This window comes from Bactrocera dorsalis, chromosome 4 (assembly GCF_023373825.1).
Source record: "Bactrocera dorsalis isolate Fly_Bdor chromosome 4, ASM2337382v1, whole genome shotgun sequence".
Classification (NCBI taxonomy): Eukaryota; Metazoa; Arthropoda; class Insecta; order Diptera; family Tephritidae; genus Bactrocera; species Bactrocera dorsalis.
In genome coordinates, this window is record NC_064306.1 from 74,150,153 (window position 1) to 74,173,516 (window position 23,364).

At 40.5% G+C, this 23,364-nt stretch overlaps 1 protein-coding gene across 2 annotated transcripts in view; it reads right to left on the reverse strand.

Moving 5' to 3' along the window:
- The window catches only part of LOC105228289 (teneurin-a), a 221,412-nt gene that overhangs the window by 173,652 nt on the left and 24,396 nt on the right, over positions 1-23,364 (reverse strand). For both annotated transcript variants that reach the window (XM_011208067.3, XM_049455388.1), the window contains exon 2: positions 54-524. In XM_011208067.3, coding sequence (XP_011206369.2) covers positions 54-288 — 235 coding nt within the window. In that variant the 5' untranslated portion in view covers positions 289-524. The remainder of the gene's footprint in view (positions 1-53; positions 525-23,364) is intronic.

Genomic DNA, 23,364 nt, shown 5'->3' on the forward strand with positions numbered 1-23,364 from the left:
ACACCACATCTACATCTGCACGCCCATGCTTTGGCACTCGCCAATCTACTCACTTGCCAATTGCTGACTCTGCAACAGCAGCTGTGCCAAGAGTTGAGTATCGAAGGCTGTCGACTGCGTCGTGTTCTGGTACTCGTCCTCGCTGCTGCTGTAGCCGTGGTGGCTGTGCCACTCGGCCGACCGCTGTCGGCGCATCTGGTCGCCGCTGCCGCTACCGCCACCGCCAAAATAGTACTCGCTGGCACTGCCACCGCGCTTGCGGCCAATCGTGCCCGAATGGCTGGACATGCTGCCAATCCCGGTATGAGGGTTTGCTTGAAGTTGTGGTAAATGTGGTTGTCGTAGCTCTCGTATGCCCTTAACTGCTTCGCACTGTTTTAAATACCGTTACTGCGCGAACAACTGGAAACGGCTAAATTTGATTTATGTCCTTGGCACTGCATATTTGCACCAGTTCACCATAGCTTATGCCACATTCACTTACACATACACTTGGTCCCATATTCTCCCTCCTATTAGCGCAACTGAAAAGATAAGAAAACAGATATTTACAGTTAATGCTGCTGAACAATAATTTCTTTTGAAAAATAGCACACAGATAACAGTAAAATTATTCTAAATATTTTTGAAGTATCATCTCTCAAAGCAGAGTAATATTTCGAAGGGAATAAATGAGCTAACGCCACATTTTATCGAACCTCTCTTCGTCCCGATGGCAAGGCTTGTTATTACTCTACGAGTATTGAAAAAATTTCAGCGAAGAGTAGAGGGCATAAAGTGGGGACTCTAAAAATAAAATGTCCGAAGCACTTCATTTACAAATTTAAAAATGTATAAATGTATAAATGCAAGCTCTCCTGACTGCAAACGCGCTTCCGAACTTTGCAGCCTCTATCGATGCTTTCTTCGAATGTGTGCGAGCACTACCATTCACTTAGGACTGCGCAGGTGGCCCAAACGCTGTGTCGGTTGGCTTGTGCTCGAAATTAAAATGAATATTAATTTTTCAGTAACGACATGCCGACAGCCGACAGCCAAGAGCGAGAGCAACGCAGCTGGGGCGGCACTTGGCACTTAAGTGCTCGCTTTTAATTTCAATGGCCCAAGTAATAGCCAGCGACAGCGCTAACAAAACACGGTACCTCTCCCATATCCCTCACCTCTGTTAAACAGTGAGAGGAAAGAAAAGCGCTCATAAACTGTCTATGTACTTGTATACACCTATTACACGTTCCTTTCTTATGCCGAGGGCAAGCAACTTATTGAGCATTTTCACATTTATTGCGCGCAGAATTACATATCAAGTGGTTAAACTTTACTACTTTAGCCGATGCTAATTCTGTTTGTGGTCGATACGTCAAGGCGCAGCTGGCAATTATCGACACTTGCAACAATGCATTGTTGTGCTGAGGAAATGAGCGAATCGAACCACGTGAATTTATAGCAAACTAATAAAAAGCGAAGTTTTTGCTTTACACGGCCATCTACTACAAATTCTAGAATTCGAAGTATATGTCGAATATCTAGCGAGAATTGAGAAAATATGAAGAAATTTATTAATTTACTTTTAACAGTAGCACGCCCAAAGCGGTATTTACAAAATAGGCGATTAGCAAAAACGAGCTTTCGGCAAGATAATTTAATTCCAAATGGACCAAAGCCGGAGCTGTGAATCATTAAATCTACTTTTTGGTCGATTACCTTGAAATGGTTGAATCAGCACTGATTGTGAATATTTCTACTTGAATTGATTAGTCTGTGTAACACACGGGAGGTTCTTTACCAAGCGAAGAACGCGTTTTGCAAAAAGCTAACATCTGATACACACATAGATATGTGCATGTACATTTACCCGTATCTGGGCCAGATCCTAGACTAAAGTCAACATTTTTAAGCCAGCGCCGGGCTTCCGGTGGCTCTTCGTTTTCATTAAGCATTTGTTTCAATAGCAACAACATTCATCAATAGATAAAGTCTTCAAGTCTTCAGATACTAAGTTCATTACAGCTTCATCAAAATGCCGAGCAGTGCGCACAGAGAAGAAGAGAGGTCGGAGGAAAATGTTGAGCCGGCTAAGGCGATGATGCAGCGTGATAATTTGACGCCCAGAAAAATAAGGAAGATAAGTTGTCGGGTGGTGGCACAACGCGTGCTACTCCTGGACAGCCTCAAGTTTCGCGCCACATAATTTATTCAACACCATTTTTTAACGAAAAGCGACGCGACCACATAGCTTAATGGCTACATAAATGTAAGATGGTGTTAGATGCGCGCCGCCTTGTGCGGAAGCGCAGCAAAGTGCCAGCGTGTGACGTCATCTAATGAACGCTGTGGAGTTATTGAGTTTAAAGCTGAGCGGCGTGCTGCCTCCTCGCTGCCATCTGCACAGGCAGTATTGCAGCTAAGCGTCTGGGTTTTAATTACGCCTGTTTGGTGGGCTTGTGGGTCCAACGGTTGATTGCCGCATAAGTTTAGCGTTGCGCTATAGTTTCTTTAATGGGCGACATGTGTCACGCAATTAATTCACATTGGCGCGAAACGTTTTCCCATCTTTGCTCCGCAAGCAAGCGTTATTTCGCTTCTTTTGGCAGAGCTGACAACAGTCAAGGGAGCTTCTTCGGTTTACAACTCGTATTTCTCACGAAAGCATGGAATTTTGTCAAACAGGTTTTTCATAGCCATGGCAAGTGGATCAAATGGCCTTTGAGAGCTATTGCAGCAAATGGAAAGACGGACAAAAAGGGACGCCAATGCAGTAGGTAAACTCTTGGCTTCGTGTGCTTGATACCGCAGAAGACAGAATCATAGAGCTAACCAGCAAGTTTGAAACCAAGCCATTTGCAACCCAAGTAGAAAATTTAAAAACTATAAATTAGTGAAGACACTAAGCAATTTTAGTTCATAGTTCTTGATAAATTTTGAACTAATTTCAATAAAATTCCAATTGAAACACGCTGCCCTCGTACTCGTTGTCAATGGTGATCCAAGTTTGCTTGGTGTTGCCGCACTGTTTTCTTCACTATATAATTTTGTACTTAATTTGAGAAATGTGTAAATGTAGACTATAATTTTGTTTTTGACTCATATTTCAACATTTATTTTACAGCATAAAATCAATAACGGCGTTTTCTTATTATACTAAAATTCAATTCAATAAGTCTAAAATTCACTAGAAATAATGTATAACTTTTAACTTTGGATAAATCTCCCACAGTTCCTCCCCCCAAAAGTGTTTTTCTATTACCTGCTTTTCCTTACATCAATTATTTGCTTTAACTTTATTGTAATATTCCTGCCTTTGGATCGCCGCAATAAAGCTTAGTCCTTTATTTTATTGAACAAAGTCTTAAGAATTAATACTAAGTTCGGACATTGAAAATATTTTTGGATTGTAGAAGACGTTCTGACCGACGCCAAGTGTTTTCTATGTGTTTTCATTGACAATTCTCGTTTCGTTTGTTTACATTTTGAACAACAAGAATAGTAAGTTTTGGAATCTTTAATATTTGGTACACTTATTATTAAAGATGGTGTAACATAGAACTCCGAAACGAAAATGTAAATAATGAGCCATAAAGTGGGTTGTAGTGGTTTTATCCGGGGCACTTTGCTTTAACAAGGTGAAATAAATGGAAATCTTCGAATACGAGAGCTGCAGCAAAAATTTCGAAATCTTGTTACAAATTACCGCAATTGTTTCCCAAAAATATTGATTTTGCAGAGGTCATTCCGCAACATTAAATAAAGTGTAAGTGAGTAAAGAATGACAGGGATAATGCCATAAATTTAAAAAAAATTTTATATGAAATAAATTGGAAACCTAAAGTTCCGTTAGTGCACGAGTTCACTTCCCTGTAGCCGGTTGCGACCGCCGTTAGTACTTCCCTGTTCTTCCATAATTTAAACACCTGCTCCAATGAACGGCACTCAAGCGTCGCCTGCACGGCATGAGGATGCTCGTAACAATTTGTTGCATTGCGACACCTGCCCATAATTCAAACCTGAGTGCATGGTGCACGAGCATTCGGCCCAAAGAGCACTTTCCGTCCAACTGCACACAAATGACATGCACGTGTCACTTGCACGCACACACACCCACCCACACATCAGCCCCTACAGGGCGCGCTCACTGAACTGCGGTCGCCATTTATGACGGGTACACGAGCATACAAAATATGGCGCTTGCTGCCACTTGCCATTCGCCATGCTTGGCTGTGTTTGTGCGACTCCACGCATACATATATGGATATTCATACATTTGATTTCGTTTCTTGTTACCGAGTTTGTGTGCCTCAATTCACGCCACCAGGTGCACCCTTGACTCTAGCCGTGCTTTGTGTGTCACCAGCACACGCGTCGCACACCCAGACAGTTGGCCGGCAGCCACTCACACCATCGCTCATCCACACAAGTGCATTTCCATGGCACATACTCATCCCCTACTCTTAACTATAATTTATTAGGTTAGGTGAGGGGCTGATCCCTCAACAAAAAAAAGCCTTGGTAAAATGAAACACCGGTCCTTTGAGGGACCAAGAACTCCAAAGTACTACTTTTGATGAGAGGCCTCACCTCTTTCCAAGAGCTCCTCTACAGCAGCATAAGTCAACTTTCTTTATCCTCTCCTCAATGTTTGCCTCTGCGATATATTATTTATAGAACGGACGTGACACCGCACATTCCAAGACCTTACCAGAACGAACGGTTTCAGTAGTAAGTTCCGAGCTATGAACATTCTCTTGGTGGTAGTTTTTGGGTGAACCCGAGATGGGAATCAAAGGAAATATCAATTTTTTGTGCAGCAGTTTATTAAATATCAAGGGAAAAATATTCAAAAAGAAACAGTATTGTTCTTGTAAACTAAATGTTTCTTTGAATTAAATCAATAAATCTTGCCACATTTGACTAATATGTGTATGGTATGGTGTAAACTCTAGCAATTCGCTTTTATTAAGAAAGGAGGACAGATTGGCTGCAAATGTAACCGTATTGTATAAGTATTATCCTTGTTATGCACCAAAAAGGTAACGCAACAACAATTTTAAATGAATTCTATACGATCAAACGAAACACCCATTGGCAAGCAGTTTATTTGTTTAGGCTCAGTTGTCCTCGCTATGGGCGAGGTTCGATGATGTTCGTCATACTATTTTATATACATCGACTCATTTGGTTTTCAAATTCATTACATTTTGGTTTTACCATTAATAGGTTCCCAGTTTTAACCGGGAGCTCGATTTTGTAGTATATAAAAGGACCAACTCACTTAATCTTCTGCTGGTATGTTTACGGGTCACCAAAATTCCAGGCAATTATTGTGTTTATGTAATTTGAAAAAATCCGATGCACTTCAGCTTCATATTCGCAGCGGTGGATTCACTAACTCGTATAGTCAAACAAAGAAGCACTTTTCTCGTGAATGAGCAACGCCGGCATTGGCTGGCCTCTGTCGATTGCTATTGTGTAGAACAAACATTGGACACGAGTTGAACAAGCTGCTGCCACGGCAACAGATGACCACACTTCCGGCAGTTGGAGTATATCAAAACAAGTTTGAGCTGCATTTTAGGCAAACACTTGTTTTGGTGGTGGGTGGCTGTTGAGTGATGGTTAAATGCAGAGGCCTAGAGGAGCAGACGAGACGTTGCGTGGATGTTGTTGCTCTTTATTTTTATTTTTACATTTCGCAATGAATTTGTCCTCATGTTCACATGTTTACGCAAAGAGAACGGTTTGAGTTAAGCGTCCATTTATTTACTCGTATTCTTGGCTTTTTTAAAAACACTGCGATGAGAAGGCAATTTATTTCCTATTAGCAGCACTTTAAACTTCGCAGACGCCAGCGGATAGTCCGCACGCCAACTCCCTTCAGGGTAAGGGCGCGAAAAGCTCATACACAACCTTAGCGATAAATGATGGCAAAGTGTCAGATTACTGCCACATTCTCATCACTTTCCCGGATGGCTCAGCCAGTGCCGCGCCCTTCCTTGAACTCTGCGGTTTTGGAGTCTTGCTGTGTATTCCTTTACTCGACATTCTCCTCTTCGACACACTCTCGCGCTTTGTTGCGAGCACATTGCTTCCAATAAACTAATAACCTGATTGTGCCGAAGCGAAACACCGCGGCATTGTGTTCGCTGCCTCAGCTCTCTTCCGGCCGGCAAAGCAACCAGCAAAGTGACAGCAACAGAGGCAATAGTAGCAACAACTGGTTTATGATGTTGATTTATGCTGCTAGTTTCTCGCTTTTATAGTTTTATCCTTGACTTCATCTTGGCGTCGTGCAAGCCGTTACTTCTCTGACAGCAACTTATTAGACAAACTGACAGTTATTACCCGAAGGGGAGCTGTAATCTGCCGACACATGTTTCGCTCAAAGTTAAAATTTTTAAATTAATGAATCGCCTTTGTTGTGGCGCTAAGTGAAGACAACAGTAATTTGTTTTTCGGAGAATCAGATGCACGTGTATTCCAGTAGTTTCAGGGTTCCTTGACAACTGTTAACATCAAAATTAAAAATAGTGTTATAAAAAACTTCCTCATTGAAATATTTATATACATGTATCTCAGAAAGATCAGTTTTGGAATAAACTGCTACCATTTCGTCCGGAAAAAGTGATTTAATTAAAATCTGCAAAATAACATTTCCTTTCTTAGGGGCTACGTTTAAAATTGTTACACACTAAGGCACAAGGTGTTTACGAACTCGGCTCGATCGCCTTGAAGCAAGAGAAGTACAAATATACATAGATAACACTACAGTTTCGTTCCAAAACTGCTTTGCAGAGCTTTTGACGAAAAACCTACTTAGTTCGTGACATCAAGAACGAAAGGAAAGAAAAATATGCTTACAGTTACCAGGATAGTGTGGCATTTGGTTTGGCTTGTGTCGTGTTGGGCATCCTTATTTACCAAATTTCTATTTGTCCAGGAATGAGCTCTTATCGTTACGATTGACCCCTGTGGGACTCCCAAAAGCTCAGAGCGAATTTCTACAAATAACACGCTCTGGACTGAGTAAAATCAGATTTGGTCAAATTTTCCATCATCCACTTCCCAGTTCTAAGTCTAACGACAAGAATATAATTATTTAATACTTTCAGCAAATATCACATTACATTTCAATTAATCCATAATAAATACAACAAATGCTCTACCTCGAGTTCAAACACATTATATTTGGTTTAAGCACTGTGCGAGTTTAGATCACAACTGAAAGCTTCGAAAGCTTCCAGCACTGTAAACATTTGTAAATTTGCATTTGAGCCCGGACGGGAAAGCGCTTATTTGCAGACAAATTAAAGCAGAATAAGTGAGCGCGAGGTCTGGATGGAACCAAACACTAGACATTGCTGTAAATTATAAGAACCAGGTCATTTAAACCCCGCCGTCATATAGAAAATGGGCACAGATGGACTTTTTAAAAGCATGGAGCAGGCCTAGCCTTAAAGTTTGAATAACTGAGAATGTCGTACAGCAAATAGCAGTCACACTATCGAGAAGCAAAAGGATGACTCTTGGTTCACCCATTTCCTTAATGTTTGCAAAAATCATTCTATTCTATTATTATTCTTTAAGGAGATCTATTGAAGGAGTAATAATTGGTTCAGATTTTATAAATCTTTGTATAACATTTAATTTTATGATATCTGAGAAACATAAACTTAAACCGGCCCGTGAGTATTTTGGCAAGTGAATTCGTATGACAGTCAAGTATCTATTAATTAAGGCTTGTAAATGGTTCCGAATTACGAAATTCCTCATTTATGCAACAAAGTAGAGCACTTTCAACACTGCTTATTCAACAGATATTGGATTAATTTTATTTAAATATTCATCCTGCATGACACGCATACTAACACGTTCGCCATCCGAGGCTCTCTGTGTGGGGCATCTGTGGCATGTGCGGGCACTTGTTTACCTGCATGAGCTTGCACGGAGATACAGCAAATATTTGCAAACGTTGTCACACTAAATATATGGATTAGCGAGAACTGATATGAATGGGCTCTACGCATACATACGAGGATATATATGCATGTGCACTTCTGCAGCTGCCACAGTGCGTTCATGCTATCACCATGAGCTGCTTAAATTATTAACAGTGGTAAATTTGTACTTTGTGGCGATTACCTAGTCGGCGGCTGGCCCAAGCACTTAAAGCCCAACGGCAAATTAAGAGCACTAGAATTGTCTAATTTCGTGGATCTGTAATACATATAGATTTCACAAGGGTTGTTGCAACTGTTTACAGGTGGCAGTAATTCCCGAGGTGCTCCGCAAGATTATTTAACATTTCGAGTTCTAAACAAATTATTGCGGCACTTAAACTTTTGATGGAGTTGATGTTAATCAATAAGCGAAGGAACATACAGGGTTTGTCCAGAAAATAATAGGACTGATTTTCTTCCGTCACGACTGTAGTTCGGTGCGTGTGTGGAGCAAGCCGAAAACGCAGCGTTCAATAGAGAAGAAATACGCTATTAAATTCTGTGTGAAACTCGGTAAATCTGCGACAGAGACGTTTGATATGATCAAGCAGGCTTACCCAGATGTTGCTTTAGCAAGAAGGGGTGTGTTTCGGTGGCACCAGGCGTTTTTGGAGGGCGGGAAAGAGGTTGCTGATGTAAACGGGAAGAATGAGCAAATCCAGAGTGAAAACGATGCTCATTGTCTTTTTTGACATCAAAGGCATCGCAAGGCATTAACAGCTACCTAACCAAGACTGGCATCCTAACGCTTCCGCAGCCGACCTACAGCCCAGATATGGCCCCCAGACTTTTTTGTCTCCTTGTCTGAAAAGGCCGATGAAAGGGGATCCAAGCAGCATGCACCTCGGCTCTCAAGGCTATTCAGGAGAATGCCTTCCGTTACGCCTTCAATGCATGAATATTGCGCTGGCAGCGCTGCATTGACACAGAAAGAGCCTATTTTGAAAGTTTTTAGAGAATTGTAACGGTTGGTTCAATAATTTTTTTTTAAATCAACTCAGTCCTATTCCTTTCCGGACAAACCCTGTATTTAAAAAACGAAGGAGCATAGGCGCTTAAATGCGCTTGGAGGGGCTGCTACCTTTTTCTTACGAAGGTCGAATCTTTTAAATAAAAATGTTTGATTTTGGCTTGTAACTCAAAGCAAACCGAGAGCAGATAAAAATTGCGATATTAAAATTCTGATTTCCTACTATGGTTATTGCTGGGCTTTGCGAATTAAGGTGGCAGCACAAACACAAATACACAAACCGCTGGCTTACAACAGTGAGACGTGGCGAAAGCAATTTGCTTTAAAAAGTACTTTCCAACTCATAGAATTCGTGTACTGGAAATTTACGGGCATTTAGTCCAAGCGTTCTTTGCATTTCCTCCATTCTAAATTTCACATGCGCGCCGGGTGAGCATTTTATTTTTCATTTTAATCAACGCGATTGCACAACACAGCGCCCAACTGCGCACACAATTTCGCTTATCACCCGTCAACGCTCACACACTCCGTACACGGAAGAGTGCGCCCGTGCCCGCATGTGCCCGCCGCCGTGCGAAGCTGCCTGCGCGCGTGTGTGTGTCAGCATTTCGACACATTTGGAGTTATTAAAAATTAGTATGTGTGCCATTATCCTAGATAAGCGCCTGAGCTTATTTCGCTAGCCTCTGCCTCTGCCTCCGCGGCGGCCGCTGATGCCGACTTTGGCACCACAAACATCTACAACGTCGTTCGCGCTACCGCCAAGGATGACTGGTTGCTTTCTCTTCTTTTTTTTTTTGCTGGAAACCCCCTTACCTCTTTATTACTTTGTAGAATTTTTTTTGCCCCCCCCTGCCTCTCCATCCTGCCTGAAGCCTTAGGTAACGTGCCTTGTTTGCTGGCGCTCGGATGGCTTTACAGTTTTATTTGGCTTTCAAATGCAAATGTATGCGGACATGAGCTCGAAACACACACTTGTCCGCGCCTTGATGTATGCAACGCGAATATGGAGTATGCATACAAACTACCTCAAAAATGGGTGAGTAGTGCGCATATGAACAGAGCATGCACATACACAAACACCCACACGCTCACATGGTATAAATATAGCATAGTATGTGTGTGCATAAGAGATGATGTTGTGTGTCTACTTTGACTGTGTTCTTTTCATTCTTCGAATTTGACTGGGGCGAGAGACGCGCATAGCTTCGTAGCGCCTGCTTTTCATAATTCACATTTTTGGACTTGGTTCCAAGTGCAAAAATTGGAATCGAGGAGTCTTAGTGATCGGCGCAACAAATTTATGAGTGAATTATCATTGGTCATATTACAACTAATTCGTCTTCACTCAGCTAATGAAGCTTGACACCAGCATTTTATTTTTTTAGAAGCACGAAAGAGCTCTAAACGGTTCTAGACCACGTTGGTTTCTAAAGGTCAAGGGTCGCTTCGACATTGACGATGATCTTCAATGTTGGCAGTTGAAACAAAATAAACCCAAAATGAACTCGCAAAAATAGTTCCAACGAAGAAAAGTCGCACAGTCTCTCGGCATCAAATTTATTCGCCATTTTATAAAATTTTCTTACATCTTCGTAATTAACTCAGCCTAATATATTCCATATATTAAATTATTAGAATTTTTAACTATATTTTAAACAGTTGGTGCCTCAACGGTAGTTCAGAACAGTAAATATATATATAGTATATATATATATAACATATTATGTATGTATGTAATTGGGGCTTATACTCATGATGGGGATATTCACGTCCTCATTTACAAAATTGCAACATTTGTTTGTATATTTAATGGCTCACACACATACACACGGCTCGGGTTATAGCGCGATTACATATAAATATGTATTTGCGTACACACAATTATTTACCCACCTGTGAAAATCCCAGATTAACGCTAGGAAAAAACTTTCGAAAATGCTGTGAACAAAGTGCAGAGACGCAGGCAATTACACTTACTTGCAATTAAGGACAGCTAGCACAACGGTTTTTGCTTTAATGCGAGCGTAAAACGCGCACACACAGCTACAGTCGGCCATAAATGTTTACAGATGCAAATGCTAACATAAATACACCAACACATTTGCTTCGCTGTACTTTCCCTTAATCCGTCATTCATTCATTCATTGCCATTTTAATGTAGTCACCTAAATTTGTAAGGTGGCAACGCTGACGCCAAAGATGAGGAACAAGCCAAAAACGGTGCCAACACAACCCACCAGCAGCACGTTGAAGCGCAGCGACGCCGAGAAAACAAAGCGAAAAACAATAAGCCACGATTTGGATAGAGTTGCTAAAAGCTGACGATGTTTTGTCTCTTCTATTTGTCATACAAAGCCAACTCACTCTCTTGTCCCATTATTTTGGCCAACGAATGCAAAAATGTCACTCATACGCACTGGCAGTCAGATACCTGCTTGAGGTTCTCTATAATATAGTACAACAAGAGTTTCTGATTTGATAATCAATACGTTTTTCAATCAAATCAAGTCAAATATAACCTGCAACAAAAACCAAAAAAATCGACCGCAGAAATTTTTTTTTCGTCTGATCGTATGTTGCTCATACAATGTCTATCACCGCAAACTTTGGACTTGTTCACCTTACGACTGTTAATAAGATATCAAAGTATGGAAACCTTTTAAGAGGGTCATCCCATATAACGGCCTGTTTTTCAGGGATTTGTTAAGAGTTTTTTCTACGACCTGCTTTGAACAACTCCTTCTTCTTACTGCTGTGTGTTCAAAACGTCTTCGAACCCATCACATAATAATTATGAGCCCCTTAAAGACTACATGTTATGGCATAGGGAATTATTTATGTCAATCCACATAATTTTAAACCACCTGTTTCTAACTAGTTCTGAGGCATCTTCCTGAAGTTGATCTTTTGGTTCATATTAGCTCTAAAGTAGTTCTACGGTTTGGTTTCATTCCACGGCCAATGAGTACTAAGGAGTGCCGAAATACAACTGTATATAGATTACCCGAAATATGTTTCATATCAGAGATGGAATTTGCCAAGGATCTTGAATACACACCAGAAGACGTTCAGTGATCGCCATTTCCTTCATCGTTGTCACATCGCTATCCATTCCGGGCGGCACCCTATATTCAGCATTAAACTCCAGCTATGGACGACTCGGGGAGTAGGAAATTTCGGGCTGATATCTGGCAGACGTGTTCAGCGGAAAACACCGCTTATCTAAATTCCAGCTAAAAAACATACCACATAATAAAGAATCATTCATAATACGCTGCAGAGCTGAACATTTGTGTGGTAACAAGCTCATCCGTTGCCTGAAACCGTTTCCGGCTTCAGCAACATTTATGGCAGTGACCCATAAAGCATGACACGCACACAGAGCAGGCGCGTTCACGGTCGTGACCAACGCTTGAAACTTACAAAATGAGCAAATATGCCACCGTGACCGCTGCAGATGGCGCATCCTGTCTGCCGCTCTGGCCACTGCAACTTCTGCAGCTGCATTCGTTCATTATCGCTGCCTTGTCCCCTGCCGCCCTGCTCTGGGGCGGTTGCCACAACTTTTTGCATGGAAATTTGAAATCATACATTTCCGGCACAAAGCTTTTACAAATGCTGCACCAACAGCGACAATATAATAAATTCCCCATTCGCTTAGTGACTTCCGTTGGCCATTTGACCATAAATATATTGGAGATCTGGCGAGCAAGTCCCGTGGCTAGCAAATCAGTTGACCGAAATTAATAATTCATGGCAGTTAATTATAAATGTTTTATTGTTTTCGGCATTACAGCAACGCTCTCATATGAAAATAGTTATTACCAGCTGCCAAACTACAGTCAAAATAATGCCGACAATATATATTGACAATAGATATTTTAAATTTTATATTTTACGTTTTAAAAATATTACAATTCTTTTTCGAAAAAGTAGGAAACATTTTGTGGGGTCTACTACAGGTGGCTTTGTGTGCTCGTCAATATTTTTTCCAAGCCCTGAGCTTTCAAGCCAGCAGAGTTCCCTGAATTCTAATATCCAATAACTTGCAACAAATCTCACCCATCAATCAGTGGCCGCAAAAACTACCTCAATTCATTTAACTGACAGCATGTCAAATGAATTTCTGCAGTGGCTGGCGTTGGGTATTTTATGATTTTGTCGCCGGGAGGGCAGAGGGTCGACCAACATCGCACGACCACAACAGTGTCGATTTCAGCAAAACAAATAATTGCACCACTATTAATTACGATTTCCGGTTGCTGATTTGCGGTGCTAAATTAGATTTTCTTGGTTGATAATATTGGGGAAAGTATCCAATGCAAATAAGAACTTTGTTACGGATATTTCTCAATGGAATTATTTCAGTGTTACGTTTTTGAGACATAAGTCGTCATCAATGATCTTTGCGTGTTATTCTCTTATCAAAATATTGATATATGGAAACAATAACAAGTGAAGAGAGTACAGTTCGATCCAAGAAAGTTTTTGGACACCACACTGGAAGGGAAAGTTTTTTTCAATTCTAACACGCGAAAAATTGAAAGGTCTCTTTTATTTATTTTTTGAACTGTCAAACAGCTCGGTACTTCCAATGGATTCATTGCAACCAATTATTTGTAAATTTTTTACAGTCCGTTTTCAATGTGGCTAGATCTAACCAGTCCGAACAATTGGTAAAATTTATTCGATTCGCAACTCTACAATATGAGCACCCAAGGTGCTGAACTTTGTGGACGTCCAAGAGGAAGATGCAGATGGAAAGAACAAAAAATACTTCTTTTCGATCGAGATAACTGACACTTTTAAGAAATCTAGGAATGTGGAAGCATACATAGCTCCCTAATCCATGGTAATCTCTTATTCTCAAACGCCAAAGAGCAAAGAGCATCTACGCAGAGAAGCCGGGAATAAAATCTTTTTGGGATTATCAAAAATGTTACCGAAAAATTGAAGAATTGCTTTAATCAGCGTTTTAGGTTTTGCCTGCGATAGCAATTACAAAGAATAATAATATGGATTTTACAAAGTTTTTTTCCTCTCCAACACGTTACGAACCCTTTAAATCACTAGGTACTTCACAATTGCAATTCACCAAAGCTCTTAAAAAGAGAGCAAACTTGAGTTTTCCTGCAGAGCTCAATTTTTCAACAGACATTGTGGAACGAAAAGAATGTGCAGAAGAGTCGAGGCAAAGATTCACATTTGTTACCCTCAAAGTAACTTGCGATATGAGCACGAATAATAACCGCAAATATTATGTTTTTGTATTGTTAAGTGGCGAAGTTGTAGTGACTCGGCAAATTGAGTGCTTAACTCCATACCTGTCATTTCTGGGATTCGTCTTTAATGACCCGTAAATTTCTTGCCAACACTTTCCCGCGCTTCGAGTCCCCGTTCGTTCACCCATTTTCTTAACGTGAAAAAGGTAGAGCGAAACAGGAAATTAAAATAGAATAGCGGTTGCGGTGGAAGGAAAAGCCGTCCATTTGCATTTCAACGTTGATGTGACAACAAACACAACAAGTATGAAACTTTCACAGAGATAAATTTAGCCGCGCATTAATGGAACCTGCCAACACACAGTTACACGCTCCCCCCGCACACTTAGAATGCGCGGAGGCTTTTGCTGTGAATGAGTGGGGTTACGCAAATAGACGGGACATGGCTGTGAGCTCAAACGCCCGCAGGCGCGCTCTCAGCACACACGCATGCATGCCAACACAGAGGCCCGCTGGATTGTGTGCGAGTGTTGTGTGTCGGCACGTGTGGGCGCGGGTGTTGCGGGTGTGTGCAGCTTGGCATTATAAACACATTAATAGCGAAGTAGGTTAAACAAAATTTACAACTCAAATGTGACTCAGCTGAACTTTTCCATGCTTGTATGCAAACGCCCGACGCAGGAATGGGGTGAGCAGCGGCGTAGACTGTAAGAGCCAAGGCGGGAGCCGAGTTAAAGCTGGCATGGCGTGGCGTGGCGTGTCTGCAAATATACGTTGCTGTTGCGCTCATTTGTATCATTGCGACAATTGCACAAGTGTCCCAAAGGTTGCATGACTTTTCCGACTTTCAAGTGCTCTACTGTGGCAAGCAACGTCGTCGTGCCGCCGCCGCCGCCATCGTCAGCCTGTTGGAGCGCTCAGCGGCAAGTGATGTTGGCAAATATGAAATACGAGCACTTTGCAACAAACCCACCCACAAGTTGCCACCTAGGCTAGTACTCATGCCGCTGCTTCTTAACAGGTGTGCCAGCAGAACTATTTACGTCCATGTTCTTGCTTAAATATTTGAATCCGATGGGACGATGATTGTCACCGACATGATTTACAACGACAATCAATGGTTGAGCAGCAATTGATTGCCACAAAGGGAGGCATTAACTAGATGTGAAGCCCTTGAGCTCGAATGCTCATTTTTCATTTCATCTTTCATTAGATGAAAATCAGTCCTCAAACGTTTTAGGCAGGTATAGCTAGTAAAGTCAAGGATATTTTATACCAGGCTCTCAAAATTTTTTCACAGGTGCTGTCTCCGCCCAATGTTGAGGACCCTCCCTGAGAACATCTGATGAAACAAGACATATTAGTGTTGTTTTTCGAGAGCGTCGATTTTTATTTAAAGAACGATAATATATCCACTTGACGAATGGGGAATGCAACGATACCCAAACGATCAGGAAAAAGGCGTATATCCGACGAGGTTTTTGACTTACGTAATGATTTTAATTGCAACATAAGTATTTCATTTTCTCCAACAGTAGAAAATAAAACGTCAACAACCGCAGCTTTATTGTTCTTCGGTCGCGTTACGGATACTCCAACATAGTTGGACCCTAGTAATCGAGAGTGAATGATCGAAATACCGCTTCATAACTGAAGACTTAATATAACATTATATTTAAAGAATAAATTTATATTTTTATTAAAGAAAAATCTTAATAATTTTTCACACGGCAATATATTTTCGATTAAGGGGCATTTTTTCTGACAAATACTAGAATTGCTTCTAACTTAAACCGTGTTAAAACACGGGTGCACTTTCGACGATACGCCCCCAGATTTGTACTCATGGTAACTGTTCATAAAAGGTAAACATCAGAACAATAAACGATATGCATGCACATGTCTGCAGCCAGAAGAACGAAAGCAAAACGAGAACGAGGCGCATGCAAATAAATAATGAAAGAGTGTAGATAAGCATCGGGTGCGGGGAAGAGTGCGCATTATGGCTTTATTGCAGACACAGCAATCAGCACAATTGCCAACAAACACCTTGTATCCACATTCACTTAAATATAGAGATTGCAATTGGATCGGCTGAATTCTGCAATGTTGCATAACGCAGCGAGCACTTTGCCATAATAAGCTCAGCTCCAATTGAGCACTCAGCGGAATGTTGCTGGCGCCAATAGGCACAATAGCAAACTACTGCCGGTGCGCTTGCGATTTATCCATTCGACGAAAAGCAATCGTGTTTCGAGTCCTATCTTGTAAAGCCACCATTCCAATTTCGTGATGACCTTAAAAGCGGCACACACACTCTCATTTCTAGTGCACAAGTAATTCTGGCAAGCAATGCTGTTTTTTTTTTCAAAGTTATGAACTTGTATTACTCAATTCGCTACTTTAGAAGCAGAAACATGAGATACATATCCGCTATACTATATATTTGAAGCCAAAACCAAAGTATCAGAGATCACACAATTAAAAACGTGCCATTCAAGAGTAACGGGAAAGCCCAAACAACATATACCCGGTCTCATTTTCTAGCTTTTGAACTCGGTCCGGTGCGAGCGCACTCTATCAACCCTGTGCTTGTGGCTACTATTTCCAGCTTTATTATTTTGACAGTTACTTTTTACATGGTAGGATAGTGTGATTATTCTCGATTTTGGCCATTCTTTGGCGTTAAGGAATGCAACTAACAGCAAAATTGCGAAACATTAGCAATGTGCAGTCTTCATTAGCAATATTGCTTTCAATCCAGATTTTTGAAATCGTAAATTGCCTGTCGAGATGTCTGTTTACCAGCAGTCAAGTTTACCGGTTTGTTTGATGATAGGAGATATTTCGCCTTGCCCTCGTTCACTACCTGACCCATTTGTTTTGCTTCCTTATGCAGTCTGGAGAAAACAGTACTACCGACGCTGGTGTTGAAGCCAATGAACTCTTATAGAAAATTGTACCTACTCGATTAAGTTCTGCAGCTTCAATTATTTTCTCCAGCAGCTTCGGTATAGCACACGTCTAGAACACTAGAGACGTGCATTCCGTTTATCACAACATGATCGATCTGGTTGGTGGCTTTTGATCCGGAGACAGCCCGTTAGCTTAGTGAATTTTTCTATGGTTTGTCTGTACTTCCGTCGGGGCGTGGACATAAATCAGCGATATGTTAAAGAACTTCACTTTAATGCCGATACTTGACATTTCTTAGCAAATGTACACGTAAATGTCATTCATAATTCTTATATTAAATTTATTACTTTAATTGATAAATAAACATTATGCAACAATTATTTCAATTTTAAAATATGAAATATTTTTCTCCCAGAAATGCATTTGCAGAAAAAAGGACATTTTTCCACATAATTTTTGTCATCTTATTGCCAAGAGCTCAAAGCTTGCACTATATCAGCTCGGTCCATTTCGAGAATAAGCTTTTCACGATATCAAAGGCCCACACAAGAACGTTGCCTAACTCAATTGGACAGATTGCTAGGAAAATATATTGCCTGTAAAGATTGGCCGTAAGCAAATGTGCTCATATACTCGTACATCAACGCGCATTTATCGGTCAATCGATATGTGGGTCAATTGAATATTGAAGTTCGCCCTGGTTTTGCTTAAAGCATTCTTCAGTACTATCATTGTGGTCTGAAGTTGTCTAAACGCGCCCAAATACGCAACTGGAAATGAATTCACACATTCTCATGTACTCACTCGCATATAGGGTGCTCCAATAGCGGTTACATTCAAGTATAATAATATTGGAAATCTCTTTATTTGAGTTCCCTTTAACTATGTACTTATACATACCATATGTGCTTGCTTATACGCTTGCATATGCCGAGATTACTTCATCGGTTTTTAAATTCCTTTTTCCCCAATAATTCCCCCTTCTGATCGTTGTTTAATCTTTTTGCGATGCAAAGCCAAAAGTAGCAGAAAGTTGAGCGCCATATTTTGCAAACACAAATGCATTTGTTTTCGTTTCAGTTATGGTTGTTGCTGTTGCTGATGTATTTACAATATTTGCATTTTTATTCAAAAAGTTTCGGCTGCGCGTTGCGGGAGGGTGAAATTTCTCAACGACGGACGAAATATTTCTGCTTGACGCTGCATTTTTGTGCGCTGCAACGTCCGCATACACACACACATGCACGTAGATGCACAAATATTTGTGCGACTACCAGAAACCATATTCACTTATCTGTATATCTCAGTATATATTCGAGGGGTGTTTCAGAAAACTAGTTCATCACTTTTCGCAGGCAACGCGCCATCCAAAAGTTTTTAGATTAAAAATTTCATAATGAAATACATTTTCGGCGTCTAATTGCGAAATATTCTGCAAATTCATATTGGACGAAGAGCTTTGGATTTAAGACAATTTAGTACATAAAGCAATCACAGGAACTATCTCACAGCAGTAAAAGCCCAAAACTGCTGGAAATTAGAGACGAATTGGGGAAGTGGTTAGCCAAGGCTTTTTGCTATTTTCTCTGCCATTTTCAGCACGAAATTATCCGTATGATTGCTATACTCCTTCAAGAGCTCAGCATTAAATGGGAGAAAGTAAAATGGCATACAAAAAGAATACATATATACTATAAACATGGAACAGAAATGAAACGGAATCGCTGAAGGAAGAATGCACACTGAACGCTAACTAAACCACGGTGTTTGTGGTTGATTAAATGGTACAGTTGGACAAAGGAATACTGAGAAATTAGAGGAACCGCTCCGAGTAAAGTAACGAGCTCCAATCACACAGCGGCCATTTCCTTCATTATTTCATTTGTGGATTTGGCTTGGAAGAATTCATAATTCACGATATTTCAAATTACAATTGAATCTTTTACAAATCGCTGCAAAGACTTCAATTTGTTAATTAAGTTTGCAAGTGCGAATCCACTGCCGCCAACTGCCAAACCGCTTACATTTGCAATCTCCAAGGCAAGTCGACGAATGCCAGCCACAAGCCCACCTTGAAGACTTTTACCACCCTCTGACCCAGAGACGGCGCGAAACCAGCACGGATTCCATTCATCACCACCGGATTCAAAACAGCGAAACTTCGAGCTGGAGTTGTTGACACTCTCTATTTGCCTTTACCTTCGTACGTATGCCAATGTGTGTGTGTATGTGTGTGTGAGCTCAGGTAATCCCCCGTCAAAACCGCGGCACGCAACACGCTCTTCAGTGCGCTAATGCAGTCCACTCGCTGCTCTGCCAAATGAATTTATCAAGTTTGTCTTAAGTTTGGTTGGTGGTAAACATTTGCGGCCCCAAAGTAACTTCCACCGACGCCAACGAGCTACCCTCAACGCTGCGCACTGCTGGCACAGTTCTGTCCTCGCTTTGTGCTGGGTTGAAATGGATTTGTGCAGCAGTGGAAGTGTTAATTAAGTAGATTTGAGCATAAAGTTCTTGCATTACCGAATTACGGCTTCATCCAAGTGCGCGCAATTAAAAAATTTGATTACTCATTTTTGCGCGTTCAATGAAGTGTCGCAGCCAACGAAAATCTATGAAATGTAATAACATTAAGGCTTCAACAAAGACAGTCCCTCATGTATAAGGGGAAGGAAAAAGCAGAACGATTACGATACCCTACTCTAATTGGAAAAACACCGTTAAGCTCCATCACCAATCGGTGCTTTTCTCAAATGTCTGCTAAACGAATCCACAATTTAAAGCACACATTATGAAGAGCTTGGCAATGATACTGGAAATGAATGTGGGAGCAGTTGAATAACATAAGAAGAACCGAAATCAATCGGAGCCTTTTGCCAGGCACTCTTAAATGAAAATGCCTTATAAATGCCATTAACCACTCACATCATTTTTGCCATTTTCAGCAATCACTGACCACACTTCCCCACACTTCGGCTGTCTCAAATCTCAGCTGAAAACGAAGGGCACTCAAAATATTGGATTGGACATTCCCTTATTTATGGCAAGCGTTAGAAACTCATTTTCACATATACCACACACACTAACATACGCATACGAAAGCTGATATCGCCCACCAAAATGGGAAAACTGCGAATTCGTAGCTAAGTGAAACACAAAGAAAGGAATGACGTAAAAGGATTCGTTCCGAAGGTTTTTGGGGATTTGTTTGGACTGTATTTGATGAGCGGCAAAAAGGCATTGAGGCAGCCAGTGTGAAATCTTGAGCAAACGTCATGTTGCTAATGCAGCATAAACAACAAATACATTTACTACAGAAACACCTCAAAGGAAGAAGTTGCAAGAAGGGGTGACGAATGTAGCTTGAATGAAATGTGAATGCTTGGAAAATACAAAGTGGAAACGGCCAAAAGATACTCCAAGTGGAGCGAGCTACTCTACATTATTCAAAAGCATTCAACTGACAGGTGCTATAAAACGGTTTCAGCTGTCATTCACCACTTTGATAGCGAAGTAGATGACATGTTTCAAAGTTTTATTTTCGTACAATTTTTTTCTATCTATGTTGTGTACCCTTGTCTCCATGTAACTGTAAGCAATATTAAGGCATCCACAGTTAAATAACAGGAAATCGTTATCTTTTCCATTCCGATTTTTAATTTTCAGTTTAGTAGTAATTTTAACGGTCAGAGTCGCCCAGATTGGTCCAGGTACTTCAAGCTGAATTGAATGGGCTTGCTGGCGAATACTCGAGGAGGATGTCATTATACGGAGGCTAGTTATGAAATACTAAACTCACGGTCTTTGAACCTTTCCATGTTCAATCATCAATAGTTTCATTAGTAGTATTTTCTCCTGAATGCTTGCATCAAAGAAATATTTTGTGAAAGTCGTTTTATTAATTTATTTTTAATTTACAATTTGGCCCTTTTACTTTTCGCGTAGAGTTCGGAAAATATTATCGTTAAAAAGTTCACCACCCTATTCGTTCTCATCTGTCGTAAGAAGTATACATAAGGGGCGTGTCACAGCCTCCAAAGCCGGCGTTAGCCGCTACAGGCGACCAAAATAGAAATTCACCTCACAAAAACAAATATCGACTAAATTTGAATAAAATCCATTAAACTTTTTCAATTACAAGTACGGTTGTAGAGCAAAAACAACTTCAAATGCAAAAGCTCCGCTAACACAATGAAATTAAAGTTCTCCTTTTTGCAAATTTCCGTTTTCCTTCCTCGAAATGCAGATGCAGAACCAGACCCCTTGCCGTAGCGTTGCCCGGCTCATGGTGCGCTGCATCAAATTCAGTCGATAATAGACAAGGGAGTAGTGCGAATTCATCGCATATTTTCCTGTTTTCTGATATTAGTTTTTCGTTTTCTGGCGATTGGGCAACACCGCAACGAGCCAAACTACTACACTGTGGACGTGAAAGTGGTGGATTAGAGCGAGAATCGAAAGTGCATTGTGAAATGAATGAGGGCTTGTCGGTTAGAAGCCCAGCATCGGGAAGTTGCCGGAGTTTAACACTTTGTGCTCGATTGTGATTTATTTCCGAATTGAGGATATCGAAATTCCAGCAATTTGTAAAATATTTGCTTTTGCTATGCACCGTAAATATGTGTGATGGGCACCCAGCGGGTAAATATATGTATACAGTTGTTTGTTGCTTAACATAACAACAAATAAGGGCTTCGTGTGTTGCTTTTGTCTATGGTTCGGTAAATCTGGTATTTTCGCCATCTGCTTGTATTTGGTCACCAAACATTTGCTCAGTGGTCATCGAGAAAGGGGAGGTTTTGCTGACGCCAAGGTGCACACAGATATTATGTATGTATGTATGCTTGAATGCAGACTTTGAAATGATAAAATGGGTCTAGCGGATTGTTAGTGGCGTTAAGATGTGGGCATTGTTTTTTTTTTGCAACACCCCACATGTTAATGGTCCACTTTGAGAAACAGCATAATAGAGTCTTTATGGTCACATATACTAGATACGCCAGACTTTTACTTCTGAGCCAAACTTTTTATTTGTATACCCTATAAGCATTGCCATTAACCCCAAAATAATTATAAGTTTCCATTGAATTCTAAAACCATAAAAATATATTTTCAAAATCCTTAACCAAATTCTGTACCTAATCGTTACAACCTTTCAGAAAAAATTGGCATTTAATATTTATTATATACTGCTGTGCCCAAATGACATTTGAATTTAAACTGCGCGCGTCGATGAATTTGGAGAATTATTTTTTTTTTTAGGTTGGTAGTACTGTCAATCACATTTATGTCAAATTTCATGTCAAAATATTTATTAGTGTTTGAGATACGTGTCGATTTGTGAGCTGCTAAAAGTGAGTTTTTCGTTTTTTGCGATGTCGAAATTTGTTGAGCAAAGAATTTGCATTAAATTTTGTTTACGGAATCAATTTTCTGCTGCGGATACGTTGAGGATGGAGCAGAAAGCCTTTGGTGATGAGGCTATGTCTAAAAAAAATGTTTACAAGTTGTATAGTGAGTTCCAAGCCGGCCGTGAACGTGTCGAAGACGAAGGCGACCATCAACCTCAAACCGACGAAGCTCACGTTCAACAAATCAAAGATTTGGTGTTGAAAAACCGTCGATTAACAATTAGAGACCTTGCTGATGAAGTTGGCATATCGAAAGGCTCAGTCAATACCATTTTGAAGGATGTTTTGGGCCTCAAGCGCGTCAAATCTCGACTGGTACCGAAAACATTGAATTTTTTGGAAAAAAGGCGTCGCGTTGACGTATGTAAGTTTAGTTGAACTAGTGAACTCACTCGGACTTTCAAATATCCGCTTGACGCTATAACTTACATATTAGTCAGTCTAAAAGGTTGCTTAAAGAAATTGATAGAGTATCTATTTCTAATACCAAACCAGAATAAATTAGGATCAAATAATTCCCCCTAAATGGGAATTTCAAATATCAGGCTTATAACGTATATGTCGGTCAATATTTAGGATATTTTAGCAAAATTAATTGAAAGTTTAAAAATTTGGTGCGGTCCTTGAGAGAGAGTTGTGTCCCTTTTATCGAACGTAATTTCTATAGAGGAATTTTGTGCTTTCTTATGAACACAGATCCGTTTTCTCCGGGTTCAACCCCAGACCCGCATGCGATGCTCAATTCTGGACTGTATTGAGAATGGTAGTAATGGTCTGTAGACACCTACCAGTTATAAAGATGGCAATGTCGTAACCATATGCCACTATCTTAGGGGCCTTACCTTCCTAGT